Source organism: Tenrec ecaudatus, chromosome 6 (assembly GCF_050624435.1).
Source record: "Tenrec ecaudatus isolate mTenEca1 chromosome 6, mTenEca1.hap1, whole genome shotgun sequence".
NCBI classification, from domain to species: domain Eukaryota; kingdom Metazoa; phylum Chordata; class Mammalia; order Afrosoricida; family Tenrecidae; genus Tenrec; species Tenrec ecaudatus.
In genome coordinates, this window is record NC_134535.1 from 122897689 (window position 1) to 122915925 (window position 18237).

General features: G+C 39.1%; 1 protein-coding gene across 1 annotated transcript; it reads right to left on the reverse strand.

The window, feature by feature from the left end:
- Positions 1-3060: 3060 nt before the first annotated feature.
- Positions 3061-13410, reverse strand: CLEC9A (C-type lectin domain containing 9A). The gene is made up of 6 exons (XM_075553350.1): positions 13320-13410; positions 11557-11637; positions 6717-6863; positions 5296-5447; positions 3828-3946; positions 3061-3172 (listed from the first exon to the last, which is right to left on the reverse strand). The coding sequence occupies exons 1-6, from the start codon at positions 13408-13410 to the stop codon at positions 3061-3063; spliced, it is 702 nt and encodes a 233-aa protein (XP_075409465.1).
- Between the last annotated feature and the right edge of the window lie 4827 nt (positions 13411-18237).

Here is an 18237-nt window from a genome sequence, read left to right on the forward strand (position 1 = left end):
ACTACAAACCTAGTGCAGACATTCTCTATAGATTACAGATTTTATTTATTTATTTCACTATCTGCTTACTTAGTTTTGAGATGATCTTGTTTGTCACTAGTCTTCAAGTCTACTTCATTTTTACTTCTCCTCCTCCTTTTTGCTTTTTTTAAGCCACGGAGACCACTATTTAGGTTTGAGGGATAAGGAATCAGGAGGGATTTTTGCTTTGTTTATAAAGAAATGTTCTATACATATTCCATACACAGCTCTTCTTTAAAAATGAAATCAGCAATATTTTGCTAAATCCTCCATGCATGTGTTTTTTTTTCTTACCCACCCGTCCCCCATCCCTCCTCACTTAGCAACCCCTCCCTCCATACCCTCTCTTCCTGCCCCTACCCCTGGCCTTCTCACAGCCATTAAAGTCTTGTCTATTGGTGTATAAACCAAGTTTCTTCTTCTTTGTTTTCCCTATAACAATGGTGTTGTTAAATATTTATCTTTGTGAGATGGACAGTTTGCGAAGTATAATGTTTGCTAGCTTTGTCCACATTTGCAGTGTTTAAGAGAGATGTCATTGGTTTGGGTTGATGAATAATGTTCTTAGTATAAATGTCCCAGAGCTTGTTTATCTGGTCCTCTATAATTGAGGTTTTGGGTTGTTTCCACATTTTTGCTATTATGGAAATGGCTGCAATAACGATAGGGGTGCATACATCTGCTGTTAGAATTGTGTTCTTGCTTTCGTTAGGGTATGTACCCAGGAGCGAGATTGCTCAGGTACCTGTACTTGCATTAGTTTAAGAAAGTGCCAGATTACAGAGTCGCTTAAGGAGGACACCCTAGTGCTTAAACATATAATGTTTTCAGAGAACTGCTGGAACAATACGCATTTATCTTCTTAGCTGTGCTTTTCTTGACCAGGAAATGGGGCCACCTTTACTGGGATGCACAGATAATGGCAATGCCTAGAGGAGATTGATGATTTATTTCAGATAAAAATAGTGAGTACTAATGAAGTAAGCACCTTGTGCAAGTCGGTGTTCTCAGCAATGTATAGTAATGATTTAAACCTGCAGTTATATCTTCAAGTAAGCCCTATAGTTATTTTACAGGGAGAAAATTGAGGCAACAGGAGGATATAAACCTGCCAAATTCATAAGTGGCAGAATGAATCTTCTGAGTTTATGCTCATAATTACTATATAAATGTCCCCTAAGGAATCAAGATGGGGCTTTACACTCCCGTAAAGAGTTACAGTCTCGGAAACTCAGGGGCAGTTCTACTGTGTCTTTATAAGGTCACTGTGAGTCAGCATCCACTCAATGGCAGAGAGTTTGAGGAGAAATCAGGAAAATCATTAATACTGGAACCTAATCTTCCAAAATACTATGGATTTATAGTACCTTTTTCCAAGCAGGGATTGAAGCACAGACTTGTGAAGTCTTTTCAAGGTCACAATGCTTGGGCCAGCATAAGCGAATGGACAAAGAACATTCACCCCTTTGTAACCTTAGAAATCTCGTTTTTCTGTTATTTTCCTGATGGGATTCAGAGGATACTTTAATTTGATGATAATATTCCAATAACCTGTGCTTAAAGTTTGGAGACCATTGAGTTAGGCCAGTGGTTCTCAAAGTTAATTGTGCCTACCAAACTCCTGGTAGGGGTCTTTATAATGGAGTCTTCTTGGGTGTCATACCGAAAGATGCTGACTTAGGGGTTCTTGAATGGAGCTCAAGAAGTTCTGCTTTCAATGTGCACTTTAAATGGATTCTGATATCCTTCAAGAAATACTGAGGAAGGAAAAATGGGAAAATCATAGGGCTTCTAGGAAAAAGTTTTTCTCTGCTATATTTATTTAAAATTCCATTGCATAGTTTTCCTTGAAGTAATTCAGCTGGGAATAACCGAGATGGTTTTTATTATGATTACTATTTTATAGTGTCCCTCCTGCCTGAGGGACAATTTCATCACCCTCTAGAATACAATATGGATGCAGAATTGGCTGTAAGATAATGTAGCTGCTTTCCCCATTCTTTTGGTAAAGGTTCAATGACAAGATCTAGTGGGACTTTAGAATTAAATATCTCCTCTACATTCTAACTACTAAGGACCATTTTGGTGTGGAGAGAACTCCCCAGAATTTAAGGCAGGAAGCTGTGTTTCTTCACGGATGTCTTACATCACAGATAGAAGCGAAGCATCACTGAAGGTTGATTATCAGTCTATTGGTGATGGAGAGTGCAGCCAGCTGTCTCGGTTAGGGAACACTGCCTACAATTCTCACAGCATCTGTGCACCCTCCACCATCACAGCATTGTATTTATGTCTTTGATTAGAAGGTAAACCCATAAGTTAAAACTGCTAGTGTTCCGTGACAGTTCAGGCCTTGAGGTCGTTGATGATTGAATGGTAGGGATGGCCTGTGAGGGAAGGAAGGGAACTTAAACTGGCCGTGTACTTCGGATAGGTGGATGCTGGAACCCTTTTTTCACTGGTAGTTCACTTCTCTGGTAAAAGTTTGCAATGGTAAGAAGGCTGCAAGTGCGAGCCTGCCCTCCTTACAGTTTCAAACCGGTCTCTCTGTCCTCCTACCTGCTTGCTCTCAGCCTGATAAACACACTGGAAACTTAGCAAACTCAAAGAAAGTTCTGCTGGAGAGTGAGTTTGAAAGGCTCTTTTAATTTATTCATTTTGAAATACTTGTCGGAAGTGTACCCTTTCTGCGATGATTTGCAGATTCCTAGGTCAAGGGAGTAGCGACTATAGAAAAACAAAAAACAAATCAGCAAATGGAAATCATTTTCCTCTTGCTCGTTCTCAACTCTTCAGGGTTTTGTTCCCTTTGACTCGAAATCAAATGTTCTTGGAAATTTGAGTTATGTCAGACTTGACTGGACCGGAGTATATATATTTTTTTATATCTTCCAAAGGTAAATGCAACATAGAGTTAGGCTCACAGTCCACACGTTGGTTTCCTTCCCCACTCGCTCTTAGGCATTTGGTGGCAGGTACTCTAATGGCCTCTTCAGATGAGTGTGAACACAATTAGTCTCAGACAGTGGATCACAAAGTTTACATCTCACAGATAAAGTATTTCCAACTGCTGCAGTCAGCTTTAAAGAGGGCTTTGTCCTTGAGGTATCCACACCCCTGGTTAGCTGATTGGAGTTTCTGAATTGACCACCTGTAAAGACAAGTGGTGTTAGATTTAAGGTTACTTAGAGGGATGACCTTGATGTTCTTGTGGTAATTTGAGAGCCATAAAGTTCTGGACTTATTTTATTGATGTACCCCTTTTAGCTTTCTTCTTCAAAAAAACAGAGCTGTTTTCTCTCAATAAACAATATATTCATATAATGTCAACATGAACACATAACACTGACTCTACAAATAAATGATCAAAATTAGAGTTTCTTCCCTAACATTTAATTCTCAAAATGCATGATACCTGATTCTCCTCATCCATTTCTCCAATTCTATTTGAAAAGTTTGGTGTGGAAATTGCTTAATGATCACCACACGCTCTTTTCCTTAGCACCCCATTAGTTAGTTGTTCCATGATATAAAGAACACATACTTGGTAAGCATGCTATTTGAAATTGTCCAGTCAGGCACTCAAACTTTGCGTGAAATTTCTAGAGAATAATGGAAGTCGAGCTGAGAAGGAACAAGATTTAGCAGGTAGAAGCTTTTCACCACGTTGGCTTTTCACAACTGAGTCTGTGACATGAACATGTTGGCTAAGTCACTTGGAGGAAATCTAACATATAAAATATAATAAACCTTTGCATTCTCTAATATTTCTACTTTTCCTTGTGATATTTATTTTAGAGACGTACAGGGCAGGAGGAGGAGAGGAGCCATCTTGCCAAAACCAAAGTCCACTGCGTTTCTCCTGAGACAATCCCACCCAGTACTGGTCACTGTTTTTGTTCTTCAAGATGTTGGTGATAAAATCCTGGAAGAAACAAGACTTGGACTATGAATTTCAGGGAAAGAAAGCAATAAACAAACTACTCTGAGAAAAAAGGGTGGCATTTTGCCTAGAAATTAGGGAATCATGAAGCTAGAGGAAGAGGAGGAGAAGGCTTTAAGAGAGGCAGAGAGGAAATCTGTTTTAGATTCGTTGTTATATGATTGATGTGCTTGTGGAAAAATAGGGAGCTGGTGTTAAAATGCTCAAAGGATTGAGAGTACAGCAGAGATATAATGTCATTAAGGGCCGATGCTGTACTGGATTCTCATTATTAGAGGAAGTAAGACTATCTTGGTCACCATAGAATCATATGGGCTATTCATTTCCAGTATATTTCAATCCAGGGAATAATTTAGGATATGCCAGAAGTCACTTGGCTGTAAGCACAGTTTTTCAAAAGTGTTTAAAAACCCATAATTGTTAGAAATTATTTCAGGTTGTCTTGGTTTGCTTTTGATCACTTAACTGGACCTCCTTCTATTCATAGACATGAATTTCAACCAGTTCTTGAATATCATATTCATGCATTTATAATAAAGTCATAAATGTATCATTGTGAATCTATCTCACACATATGTGGAAATGAAAGAATGATTTCTAAGAAATCGCTTATTGTTTTCTTGTTAGTAAATAAGTAATGTTTAATGTCAATTAACTAAACATTGTCTTGGCAAGTGCCCATTTTTGAAGAACTATTTGTTTCATGATTCATCTCACCTTTTATGTCTCTATTTTTCCTTCATTATTACAAGATTATTATAGGTTATACTTCCCTACAGCATCGAATGGAATAAATGTAAAACATATTTAACATTATAATGTATATATAGTTGAGTACACTGGTCTGGCCCCAAATTATATTCTTTTGTAGTGACCTCCCTTCCCCACCCCTTGGTTTTACTAACAAAAGACAAGTAAATAATATAATCTCCTTGTTTCTGATAACTATCTTTTTGTTTGTTTTTTAATTCACCCAATAAAAGAAAATCATTATATATCTCATCTCATTTAAACCTCTAACAAATACACTACAGTTATAGGATATTAATGGGGCCCTGCTGGTGTAGTGCTTACACATTGGTTTGGGATCTGCATGGTCAGTGGTTAAAAACTACCAGCAGCTCCACAGGAGGAAGCTGGGCATTCTATGCCCCCAAGGAGTTAGTCTCAGAAACCCACAGGGCGTCACTATGTGTCAGCATTGACTCAATGGCAGTCAGTTTATTGAGTAGAGAAAATGAAGGTTTTTTCTCTTGTAAGAATTAGTGCTTAACATCACCGTTTAGCTTGACATTTTCTGAATGACGGGAGGCCCTGGAAAGAGTGGTTACCATTTCTTCTTTGGTGTCTATTTGCAGAAGCTTGGAGTCCTCTTGGAAACAAAGCTCTTTACTCCGGTGCCAAACCTGCCACTGTCGGGAGAAATAGTAGCAGCTTCCCCCATTCTGGATCCAGTTGTCGGGACAAGGGCTGCAGTTACGGGCTTGGAAGAGAAGAGGCAACATCTGACTTTACTTTGACCACTATAAAAATAACAGAAACACGCCCCCTAAAGCGACTCCTGGCATCAGTCTCAGTGAAGCTACATAGGCCAACCCAATGGTCCAGTGAGACAGCATTCGACAATTCCACTTTCTCTGAAATTGAATAGAGTAAAACTTACATAATCATTTCCAATTGCCAAAGGTCTCTAGAAGCAGTTCAAGATACAATTAGCTTTAGAAGCTTATCTCAGAGCTTTCATTTTCAATAAAAGTTCATTTGATTTAGTGGGTATCAGTAAAACCTTTTATTTCTTTTTTAGCTTATATGCTTTACAGACACTACTTGCTTGTTTCTATGTCTCATTTCTTTTCATCTTATGGCTCCAACCTTTTTCTTTGAATCTCTCATTGAATGTTACTTAAATGGTACACCTACCCTACCGGCAGTTAATTTCTAATTAAGTAACCATAGCATATTTATTAAACAAAACATGAGGCAAATGTAGACTACACAATGGTTATAAGAGGTTTAAAAGATAAAATGGAAATGACTATATATGATCTTGCATTCTAACAACTTCATAGTATAAACTGTAATTTTTTTTGGACTTTTTTTTGACTTTTTTTATCTTAAACATTTATAAACTGTAATTTTAAAACTAAATGTTCTGCTCAAAAAGTTCTCCAAACTTGAATCTATAGCAATATAGAAAGTAGATATTTGGGGAAATTGGGAGCAGAACTAAGGATACACTTATAGACTTGTGTGATTGGATCAGAACCGAATGCTGGTTTTACAAACCTTCTGCCCTACTAGTCACATGGATTCCAAGTCAACACTTAGTGCCACCTGTGTTGGTAAGAAGTCCTCCTCCGCGCTTCTGGGAACATTCGTTCAGGAGGAGATATGCAACAAAGAAGTGCAGAGTGCACCAAAGTCATGTAGTTCCTGCCATCAAACCCCAATAAAAACTTTGCAAAAAAATAAAATGGGCGTGTCATAGATTCTTGTGAAGAATTGGCCCATACATTTAGCTCTGCATTGAAAAATAATTTTCTTTTTTTAAAAGTATATATATATGTATATTAATCAATTCAATCAGGGAGTAGTAAAGTACCAATGAAACACATCATTCCTCTAGTCTCTGAATGTTTCCCTCCACCCACCCTTCCACTCCACTAGCATGACTCATTTCTACCTTACAAATCTGGCTAAACCCAAGTACATCCTTCGGTACAGATAAGAAAAAGAATTTTCTATCAATTACCTGAACTGACAGAGTTTTCCACCAAGGTTTGGCAACATTTCATCAGACGGTCCTGCTTTCTCTTCCACTGTGTAAAGTTTAACAATTGTCTGTCCTGTTGGATGAGGTTTTCTTGCTGTTTTGCTGCAATTGTGGAAATCTGAAACACTTCCAACAATGACAATCATTTCACATATAATACTGACATACGTAACAAATAATCTTTCCATATAGAATAAAGTAAATTACAAGTAACATTGGGTGTGTGTGACTTGAGTGTGCATTGTTTTAGATTTTTCTGCTGAAAATTCACATGGCCAAAGCAAAAGCCACAAGGATGATACAGAAAAAAAAAAACCAAATCAAACTTTAAAAATTACCTACTTGTCAGCTCTGATTCTTTTTTTGCCCAGTCCCTGCCCACCACCCCAAAAAAAACAAACCCCAGCTAAGTTTGTTAATTCATGTTCTATGATTCCAGAGACATTTTGAATTTTAGAAGAAAATGAAACAAAATAGCTTGCTCTCCTTTACTTTAAGGGTCACAATCTGTTCACACAGCTCTGCACCTTGAATTTGATCTCAAATGCATTTTGGACAGAAGAACATCATGCTTGGTAAGATGGGGGAAAGAAGAAGACATACAGGGAGATAGGCTGACACAGGAGCTCCAACAATGGGCTGAAGCTTAATAACAATGGTGAGGTTGGTAGTGGACAGGGCAGTGTTTCGTACCCCTGTACATGGGTCTGCAGAAAATGGAACCAACTCAAAAGCATCCAGCAGCAGCAACAACAACAACCTCGACAGAGTAGTGAGTGTAACGATGAACTATAGGAAGAAAAAAAGGGAAAGGACCGTACAGACAATTCTCACTAGTTTTTGGTGTAGAAACCTTGTCCTCTCTCCTTGTGAAAGCTCAGATGATGCCAACCTACCACACGGGACATTGCAACTGACAAAACCCCAAAGACGCCCAGTTCTTCTTCATTGTCAAAATAAGCGTTTTAGGATTTGTGTATTTTTTAATGTATGTATGTGTGGTGAAATTAAATGCCTTAATATGATTTTTCTATCCATAATATTTGTAACTCCCGTCCAAAACATGAGTGGGAGGATGTTAATAAGGTGTAGAAGACTCAAAGTTGGGGACTGGTCAGGTTTGCATTCTACTGAGGACACAAATATGGCATCACAGAAGCAGGAAGAGGGACTCTGTGGCTACTGAGAAAGAAGAGCCACCAGGAGAGCATGTATGACATTTCTGTTTGACGTGATCGAGGCTGTAGTCGTAGCAGAAGCTATAGCACGGAAATGATGTGCCAGAACAGAGCAGCCTCACTGAGCCTGTGAAGCCAAGTGGTTGCTCACAGAGTCAGGGAGAGGCCAAGGAGCCATGTGGCTGAGATTCTGAGGATCAGACAAAGACATGCCTGCCAGCATGGCTGGTAAGTGGACTACAGACAAACGAACGATATTCTTACAGTTTTCTAATATGTTATTTGCCTTAATGAAGCCTCATTCTCATGAATTTTGCTTGTGAGCCTATGGGGGCATTGCCATGGGTTATTGAAGCCGCTTGAAAAGCACAATGCCATGGGAGGGATGATTGGTGTCAGAATAGGGTGAAGAAGGTGGAGGGTAGGGGAATGTCTGACTTAAGCCTTGGGGCAATTGGCATTCTTGGAGAGTTGGACTCTTTCCCCAGGGAAAATAATCAGGGAGATCAGATGTGCACCCCATGCCATTTCCTCCATATCTACGTATTAGAATATTCCTAAATATTTATATGTAATGTTTCCAAGCCCAAAGACAAAGATTAGGTTTAGAGAGATATTGATAACACAATGCAATAATCATAAAAAGTTAACAATTAGAAGTATTCAACTTAATCAGAACCGACGTAATCAATGTAGTCATCAGAGAGGGGCTCTGTCATAAGTTGAGGACAACCTGTAATTTCTCTGTTATTCTCCAAGTTGTTATTGGTTTATTTTATGAAGAGATGGGTGATCAGTAGAATAGCCCCAAATAAGAAATCTGCCTCTTAAAACTGAATCAGAGTTTATTTAATGCCTTAAGCATTCCATATTGCTTTTTATTTATTATTATTTACTTTGTCTTCTTTCCCAAGTAGTTAATACTAGTAAAAGAAGATGGAAATCTGTTATGTAGAGTTCAAATTTAAATAATATTTTCGATAGCTTGCTGCTGTCTTAGTTACATATGTATTCTGGAATTAGAGAATTAAAATGGAAATTGACACCACTTCATTAAAATTCCCTACATTTCATAGAAGAAATTGGATTGTTGACGTTCAATGACTTCTCAGTTAGTTCTTTCAACAATGCAAATTTGTCAGCTGCGTGTTTATTTGAGACTTACATATTTAAGGTCGGAGTTGCTTTAAACCACAAAGAGAGGAAAGGAAAGGTTCTAGTATTTGATTAAAGTGTCTTAATAAGGAGATGGTTGATAATCGGGATCACATTTGCGCTAGGTTATGGCATGCTGAAGTATAGCACAGTCTTGAGAAGGAAGGGTGGCGAGAGCCTGCCCCACCTGCCTCACCTGCCTCACCTTCCTCACCTCCCTCACCTGCCCCACCTGCCTCATCTGCGAAGGCATACATTTGGTAAGGAGCGCCATGCATACAGTGACTCATATAGATCTCTTCTTAATCACATTACTCAGTGCTAGCATGAGGGCACCAGAGGTTCTTGTCATTTGTCTGGGACTTTGGAGCTGTGTAATATTTTTGATGTCAAAAGTTTACTTGTCTGATATGGAAACATTTGTCCAAATTGGATTTAAGGGAGTAAAGTAATTTGCTTACATATAATCAAAACAAAGCAAACTTTCAGGTTAGCATTAAACATCTTAAAATTGCACCTTGCCTATCACAGAGTAAAGCACTTTTTATCAAATAATCTGCATAAGGGAAAGCTTGGCATAAATATACATAAGAAATGCATTGAGACTTAAAAATTTTTTTTTAGTGAGTGATTGTGAGAGTGAGCTAGTGAGAGAGTAAGTGAGAGACTGAGAGACTGAGTGAGATAGAGAGTGAATGAATCAGAGTGAGTTAGAAAATGAGTGAGAGAGCGAGTGAGTGGGTGAGTGAGTGAGTGAGAGTAAGGGAGTGACTGTGTGAGTGAGAGTGAGTGAGAGAGTGAGAGAGTGAGTGAGAGTTAGAGAGTGAGTGAGTGAGAGAGTGAGAGAGAGAGTGAGTGAGTAAGAGAGTGAGTGTGAGAGTGAGTGAGAGAGTGAGTTAGAGAGAGAGTAAGTGAGACAGTGAGAGACTGAGTGAGCAAGAGACTGAGTCAGAGTGAGTTAGAATATGAGTAAGAGAGTGAATGAGTGGGTGAGTGAGTGAGAGTAAGGGAGTGAATGAGTGAGAAAGTGAGAGAGATAGTGAGTAAGAGTGAATGAGAGAGCGAGCAAGTGAGAGTGAGTGACAAGGGAGAAAATTAATGAGAGAGTTAGTGAGTGAGTGAGTGAGTGAGTGAGTGAGTGAGTGAGTGAGGGAGAGTGAGAGTGAGAGAGTTAGTGAGGGAGTGAGAGAGTAAGGGGGATAGTAAAAGATTGAGTGAGAGAGTCAGTGAAAGAGTTAGTGAGTGAGAGAGTGAGTGGGTGAGAGTGAGAGTATGAGTTAGAGAGTGAGAGAGTGAGTGAGTGAGTGTGAGAGTGAGAGTGAGTGAGTGAAGGAATGAGTTGAGGGAGTGAGAGTGAGATAGCGAGTAAGAGAGTGAGTGAGTGAGAGACAGTGAGTGAGTGAGTCAGAGAGGCAGTGAGAGTGAGAGTGAGTGAGAGAGTAAGTGAGAGAGTGAGTGAGAGAGTGAGTGCAAGAGTGAGTTAGTGAGAGAGTGAGAGGATGATAGACTGAGAAACTGAGTGAGAAAGCGAGTGAGAGAGTGAGTCAGTGAGTTAGTGAATGAGAGAGTGAGTGAGTGAGAGAGTGAGAGTCAGTGAGTTCATGAGACAGTGAGTGAGAGTGTGAGTGAGAGAGTTAGTGAGTGAATGAGAGAGTGAGTGAGAGAGTTAGTGAGTGAGAGAGAGTGTGTGTTAGTGAGTGAGAGTGCGTGAGTGAGCAAAAGAATGAGTTGAGAGAGTGAGACAGTGAGTGAGTGAGTGAGTAAGAGAGTGAGTGAGTGAGTCAGAGAGTCAGTGAGAGAGTGAGAGACTGAGAGATTGAGTGAGAAAGTGAGTGAGAGAGTGAGTGAGTGAGAGAGTGAGATTGAGTTAGTGAGTGAGAGAGTGAGTTAGTGAGTGAGTGAGAGAGTGAGTTAGTGAGTGAGAGAGAGTGAGAATGAGTGAGTGAGTGAATGAATGAGTGAGAGAGTGAGAGTGAGAGAGTAGGTGAGAGAGTGAGTGAGAAAGTGAGAGTGGGATAGTGAGTGTGTGAGTGAGTAAGAGTGAGAGAGAGTAAAAGTGAGTGAATGAGTTAATGAATGAATGAGAATGAGATATTGAGAGAGAGTGAGTGAGTGAGTGAAAGTCGTGTTTTTTCAAATTCCATGTTTTCTCATGCTAACATGGCCCATAAATTGAATTTCATTATAAATAATTGCTTGAATTATTTCCCAAAGAGACATGACATTGGATTTAATTTTATCATGCAATTGAACATTTAACATTATCAGTTACATGTAAATGGGCAGATAATTATATTTAATAACAGTTATTACATATAAATTAAGAAGTCATAATTTTGCATCATTTATATACATTCTGCTATTTCTTACTGGATTTTGTCGTCACAAGTTCATAGCTAATGATATACATATAAATTATTATATACAGAGTTGTGCATAATGTAATTTACATATTAATTATTTTTAAACTATCCCTTTGTACTTACACTTGATGCCCAAGTAGAAGGAAGCTGCTAATGAACCCAGGCATAAAATACATGAAGCCATCACCACAACACACCACGTCCCTAAACATGCAACAGAAATGATGAACTTGAGTTAAACATAGCAGGACGAAAAGATTAAGAAGATAGGGCATTAAAAAAAACGCAGCCGTAAGTAACCCTAACTGGAGAATTATGAGACCTGGAAGATGTAACTAGTACTAAGAAGAATCCAAGAGCCTTTATTCAAACTCTTTAAGATCTGCTAAATTGAGCAGAGTTTATAATAAAGTTCTTTCATCTTTAGGGACGAAACCACAACCTCACTAACCAAATCTAATTAGATACGTATGCTATTTTCCAACAATCTTTTAGGGATTATTACACACTTTAGTTTTTGAGGGCAAAAAAGCTGTCATATCTCCCTCTCTCTCTCTCTCTTTTAATCATTTTATCGGGGGCTTGTATAATTCTTATTGTAATCCATACATACAGCCATTGTGTCAGGCACATTTGTACATTTGTTGCCATCATCATTCTCAAAACATTTGCTTTCTACTTGTTGAGCCTTTGGTATCAGCTCCTCATTTGCCCCCCACGTCCCCGCTCCCCCTTCCCTCATGAACCCTTGATAATTTATAAATTATTATTATTTTGTCACATCTTACACTGTCCAATCTCTTTTTAATGTCACTTCAATCAACCAGTTCAAAGATATTTTCTTCTAAATATCCACTTTGGATGAGGAACTTTTTACTTCCCAGTTAATTTTGCTACTATTCAGAAGGAAGAATTCAGAATTAATTTTTTTCTTAATACTAATCTGAGCAAAACATAGCAAGGTTATCCTTGGACATTGTAGTAAGCTGAATAATGGACCCTAAAATATCTACGACCTCCTTCTTGAAAACCGTAAATGTGAATTTATGTGGCACGCTGGGTTTTCAGGTGTGTGTGTTCCAGTGAATGTGCACGGGAGGAGGAAAGCACTGTGGGGTTCCTGGCATCTTATAAGAAGGAGACAGGAGAGCAAAGGGACCAGGTGAGGTCAGGACAGAGTGAGAGAGATCTGAGGATGGGAGCCCCTCACTGCTGGCCTTGAAGGTGAAGGAAGAAGACATGCATCAAGACAGTCAATAGAGTCAGCCACAGAAGCTGCACCGCAGCTGCTCCCAGGGCGCACAGCCTGCCTGACACGTTGGTTTCAGCCCCAAGAAACCCTGTGTTAGGACTTTTGACCTCCAGAAGCATTAAGATAATCAATCTGTGCTTTGTTTTGAAGTTTCTAAATGTGTGGTCATTTGTTGCAGAAGTAATATGAAACTGATGCATATAGCAAATGTTAAGAATGCATCTATCACTTGTAGCAGACAATTCAAGATCATTGACATTTCTCCAGTTTTTCATGTATCCGCCTATTTATTTCTTACCGTTTACTGTACCTAGGACCTTTGAGACAGGTGTACAATAAGAAAATTATATGATTTCCTTCCCTTATCTTCTAATCCCATGTATTCATTGTCCTTTCCAGTATAAAAGACAGAATGAAATAAAACATTATACAAATATTTTCAAGTCTATTGCTCTTTCCCCTTTTCATTGTTATTTACTCCTCTTCTATTTTATTTTTTTATATGACAGAATATCAGGCACATTAAAATACTATTAAATGTATTGTCTCCTATTAGAAAAAAATCATCTTGGGCTTATCAGAAACAATGCTACAAAAACAAAATTTGTTGTCCTGGAGTAATTGATGTGCTTACCTGAACATTTGCTGGAAAGCAGAGGTTTTTCATAATGGTTCGGTGGTGAACTATCCCACTGCAGAGAGGTGTATACTTCTTCCACCTGCATATTTGAACGTGAAGTTTAATAAGTAAGGCGTAGACTCTTCTTCTGGTCAGGAGTCACTGGTGGAAGAACTGAAATTGGGTAGTTTTTCACACAGAGTGGGTAAATATGTTTGGACTTAAGGAGTAGGACGGATGAATCTTCATCCAGAAAGTGGAAGTTTATGAATTTTAGGTGGGAACATACCTTAATAAAAGAGGAAATGAGAAAGAAACTGACCTCAAAATAGCCAGTGCTAGAATATACCATTGCTCTGATTTTCAAAATGTAGCAGATGTTGAAGGCAACAGCACGAGATTAAAAATAAGATGGAAAGAATATCCCATATCTCCAAACCCAGGTTCAATATAAACAGAGCTCAATCAAGAAATCAATCAGTACAAAGCAATAACTCATGGATTTCTGCTCACAGTTGGATTATACATGCATAAACTCCTCATATGAACAGTACATTAAATTCTATGCCATTGGATAAAGCACTGATGCTATCAATGCAATTGCCTCCATGGGAGATAATTGACACTGCTTTTCTTTTTTTGGGGGGGTTGTTTGTTCATTTTTTGTGGGGCTGTTTTGGTTGCTGTTGTTCTTGTTAGTTTTAGTTTTCATCGTGAAATTACTGCTAAAGTAAAACAGAGTTGTTCATAACCCATGGACAAGCATATGAATTCTGGGCTCCTACATCCTAGCCCCAACCCCAGAAGTTAGTGCTTATAACATGGCCCTGCTCCATACTCGCCTTCGTGAAGAGATCACTGAAGAGAAGAGTGCTTACCTCAACGTGTGGTGATGAAAGCAGATGGTGCCTGGCTATCAGCTGGAATAGTGCCTGGGGTCTTTTATTCAAACAGGCAGCCATCTAAGTGAGGCATTGAGTTAGTTAGTTTATTGTGCAAACCTGCCCAATAAAGACATGTGGGGTTAATCAAAGGGCAAAGGGAAAAATGGCTCAGTGAGCCTTGCCTTTCTAGTGCTCAGGTCTCTTGCTTTGTGATGGTTGCACCAGGCTGCAGCTGCCTTAGCAGTTCCCTGCTTCAGCTTGTGAGGCTGACTTCCTACAAGACATCCTCAAGAGAAGACACATGGACCTACCCCGATGCAGCCCTGGGTGCTGGAGCAGCCATGTGGAGACCCCTGTCAGCGCGGAGATGCTTACACATTCACTGACTCAGCTTTCCTCCTGAAGTCGGCATCATAGTGTGTGTTTTGTGAGATGGAGGAGGACTTTGTGAATTGGTGTTGGGCATATGGGTTAATGTTGGACTTGTGGGCTTGGCCAATACTGGGTTGGGAATGTTTTCTTTATGCACACTTAACCTTTATGTAAAACTCTCTGTTATACATGAGTTGCTGTGGATTTGTTTCTCTAAAGTACTCAGACCAATATAGGCACCAACTAAGTCCACATTAAAGAAGCACATTAGCCTGTGATCAAGGATGCCCAAGTAATGCTGTGTATTTGAATGGAGCAGCCTCCTAAGGCACAGAGTAGACACGAGAGGCTCTGAAAGGACCCACAGGGCACTGCAGCATATTTTCCAAGTATTTCCTGAGATTCTGATCTGAAAAGTAATGAACCTTAGCTCCTTTGTTTTTAATGTGCTATTTAGTCACTTTTCAATCACAGCAATGAGTGCAGTAGAGTAGAATTGTTGGGTCGCGTTTGCTAAGCCGTAATCTTTTTCTCCCATGGGTTGACTAGAGGGTCCATTGGCACCTGACAATTGCACTACCAGGATTTGTTTTAAACAGCCTAAAAACAAAACAAGGCAAACAAACAAAATCTCACTGCCATTGAGTTTCTTTTAACTCACAGGGCCCCTATAGGAGAGGACAGAACTGTCCCTGTGGCTTTTTAAGACCAAAAATCTCTATGGGAGTAGAAAGCCTTGTCTTTCTCTGGAGAAGGAGCTGGTGCTTTGAACTGCTGAGCTTGTGATTAGCAGCCCAGCTCAGAACCCACTTCACCCCCCAAGTCCTCTCCTTGAACAACATAAGCCCTTTAAAATGGACTCGTTTCTCTGTAGAAATAAAGAAGCCGTGATCATATGCATGTGCACTGCCTACTTATATTCAAGTCAGGAACCTGAGGACGGACTCTAAGTGGTTAGTTTGCAGTTGTTCTTGAATTTTATCAGCACCAAAAGTCAGGTCAGGAATCATTAGGCTTTCCTAGTAATTCATAAAAAAATCACTGCCATGGAGTCACTGCTGACTCATAGTGACTCCCTGTGGGTTTGCACGAGCCTAACAGTTTCCGGGAGTGGAACGCCCAGTTTGTGCCCCCACAGAGCACTGGTGGACTTGAAGTGTAGGTAGACCACCAGGGTCGCAGGCCAACGTGTAACCTTGGCACCACCAGGACTCCTGCCCAGGAATGCATACTCTGCCAAATTTCTGGGTGAACAACCGGATTTTCTAATAAAAAGGTGAATATGTTAATCATATTATTTAGTATGTATGTCTCATGACAGTCCACATATTATACAGAAATGTTTAATGGCTTATTTTAATTTTTATAGCAGCTTACGGTGTATGTTAGTGTAACTCAGAGACACAGAGAAGTCAATTATTTGCTAGGAGGTGGCAGAATTAATATCTGAAATTAGGTAGTCTGATTCTCTCACATGTGCTGCTAATTTCTGAGTTATTCTGGTTTCACTTAGAAGTTATCTCAGTGATGAATTCTAGGAAAAAAAGGGTCTTGGAAGGTACAAATTTTCGTTTTGTGGTTTTGGTTTTCAATCGAGTGTTCACTAGGCACTAACATTAACCTTCCAAACTTCTTTGTGCTATATATGATGTATAAAGATATGTTTCTCTGCGTTTTCTATTTTGGTGGGATGAAACATTGAAGTACAGAGATATGGCTGAGTTGTTGAGAGTTTTCCAAATTTTCAGTTCCTATGTGATTTCCCTGAGCAGTCCTGCCAGTGCAGTCACTAAGTACGTGACTGCTAATCCAAAGCTTAGCAGTTTGAACCTGCCAGCTGCTCCACGGAGAACGATGTGGTGGTCTGTTTAGATGTAGAATTCAGTCTTGGTAGACGAAGGGCGTAGTTCTGCTCTGATTCACAGGGCCATCATAAGTTGAATTGATCCGATGACTATGAATTTTGAATACATTTTACTAATGTACCATGAAAAATCAGGAAGTGATGATATTATGCTCCCAATGCCAAGTTCTTTAGTCATTTAAAATGGCCATCAGAATTTGATATATTTTTCTTATTCTTCTTTAGCAACCCAAGTCTGCTTGTTTATTGAATGACAATACTGATTCATTTTAGTATCTTTGGGTAGTAGTGCACAAAGTGTTAAAGGGAAAATACATTTATTAAATATTAGACAGTATTTTTCTTGATGCTCCATGTCATTATCCGAAGTGATCTTCACAATAACCTTATGAATTAGGCAATTGTATGAAATTCATAGATAAGGAAATTGAGTTTTAAAGAGTCTAAAGCATTTACTCAAAATCACACAGAAGAAAGTTCTAAAGTAGTGGGGTTTGGGGGCTTCTTTTTTTGAAATGTATTAAAGACCACGTGCCTCAGAACCATGTGGAGCTGCATGTTTTAACACAACAGGCTCATTCTTCGGATTGTGTCCCACCAGGATTTACCGATATGCGGGCATCTGAAAGGTTTAACACACACCTCACTTAAGACGTTTGAGCATCACTTATACAACTTTTAATCACACTGGTGTTATAAATAGAGAGTACCTTCTTGTCTGTGGGTAAGAAACGCGATCACTCACCAGCTATTCTGTTCCGGGGTGCCTTTCCACCTGGCTACAAACACTGAGTTATTCAGCAAGAGCAGGGGCATAACTGCTAGGAAGAGAACTAGCTAAGACACCTTTACTTACTGGTACAGTTACTAGCCCATGGTTCTCGAGAAAATAATTTTACTTCCTATTTTTCTACTAGCTCACAGATCTTGTTAAGAAGCATTTATTCATTTAAAAAAAACCCATTTACTCATTTTACAAATAGTATGGGTTTCTTTCTTTTTTAATAAACTTTGCGTTTCCTTCTGCTCATGAAATCATTGCTATTGAGTGAGCACTGCACTGGTACATGTGGAATTATAATTATATTTATCTAGTGTTTTTGCTGATTGAGACACTTTGTAGTGAATTTTCTTTATGGTGAGAAGCGAATGTTTTTCTGTTTCTGATGAGCCAGGCACTCTGGTGCTGGACACAGACTAGTGACGAAGGAAGACATAGTGTTTATCGTTACAGACAGTCTGATATGGCTAACGATCTAAGCTTTAGGTTAGGTTGTAGATGGTGAGGAATATGAGACTAAATTATCAGTCCACTTTAAATATGAGAAGATGGAAGTTAAAGAGGTCACATGGTGAGGTCATGATTGTATTTCAGTTTAGTGATTGCATCATCTAAATGTATTCTACTAAATTCAAATTTAGTGGTTTTTTCCCCACTATGCTTTCAAACACAGACTTTCCTTCCCCCCCCCCCCCCCGCCCAGCTTAGGTCAATTAAACCTTAACTTTTCATCTTCCAATTTTAATTTTATATGTATTTATATGAAGATAGTTTAAATCCTATGAAAACCAAGTCACCAGGGATAGAAAACCAGAAGAAGAGAAATTAATGAAATGCAGAACAATCACAAAATAATCCACTATCAGAATTGACTTATGGATGCATGAAGAAAAGATGAAGTGATGGTGAAAGCCAAGATCACACAAAGATCTCGCCATGGTGAAGAAAGGGAGAAACGAGTAATTTGATGCTACTGATTCTTTCATCAAGTCTTTTTATTGTACAATCAAACACTGGTCTGTGACATCCTGT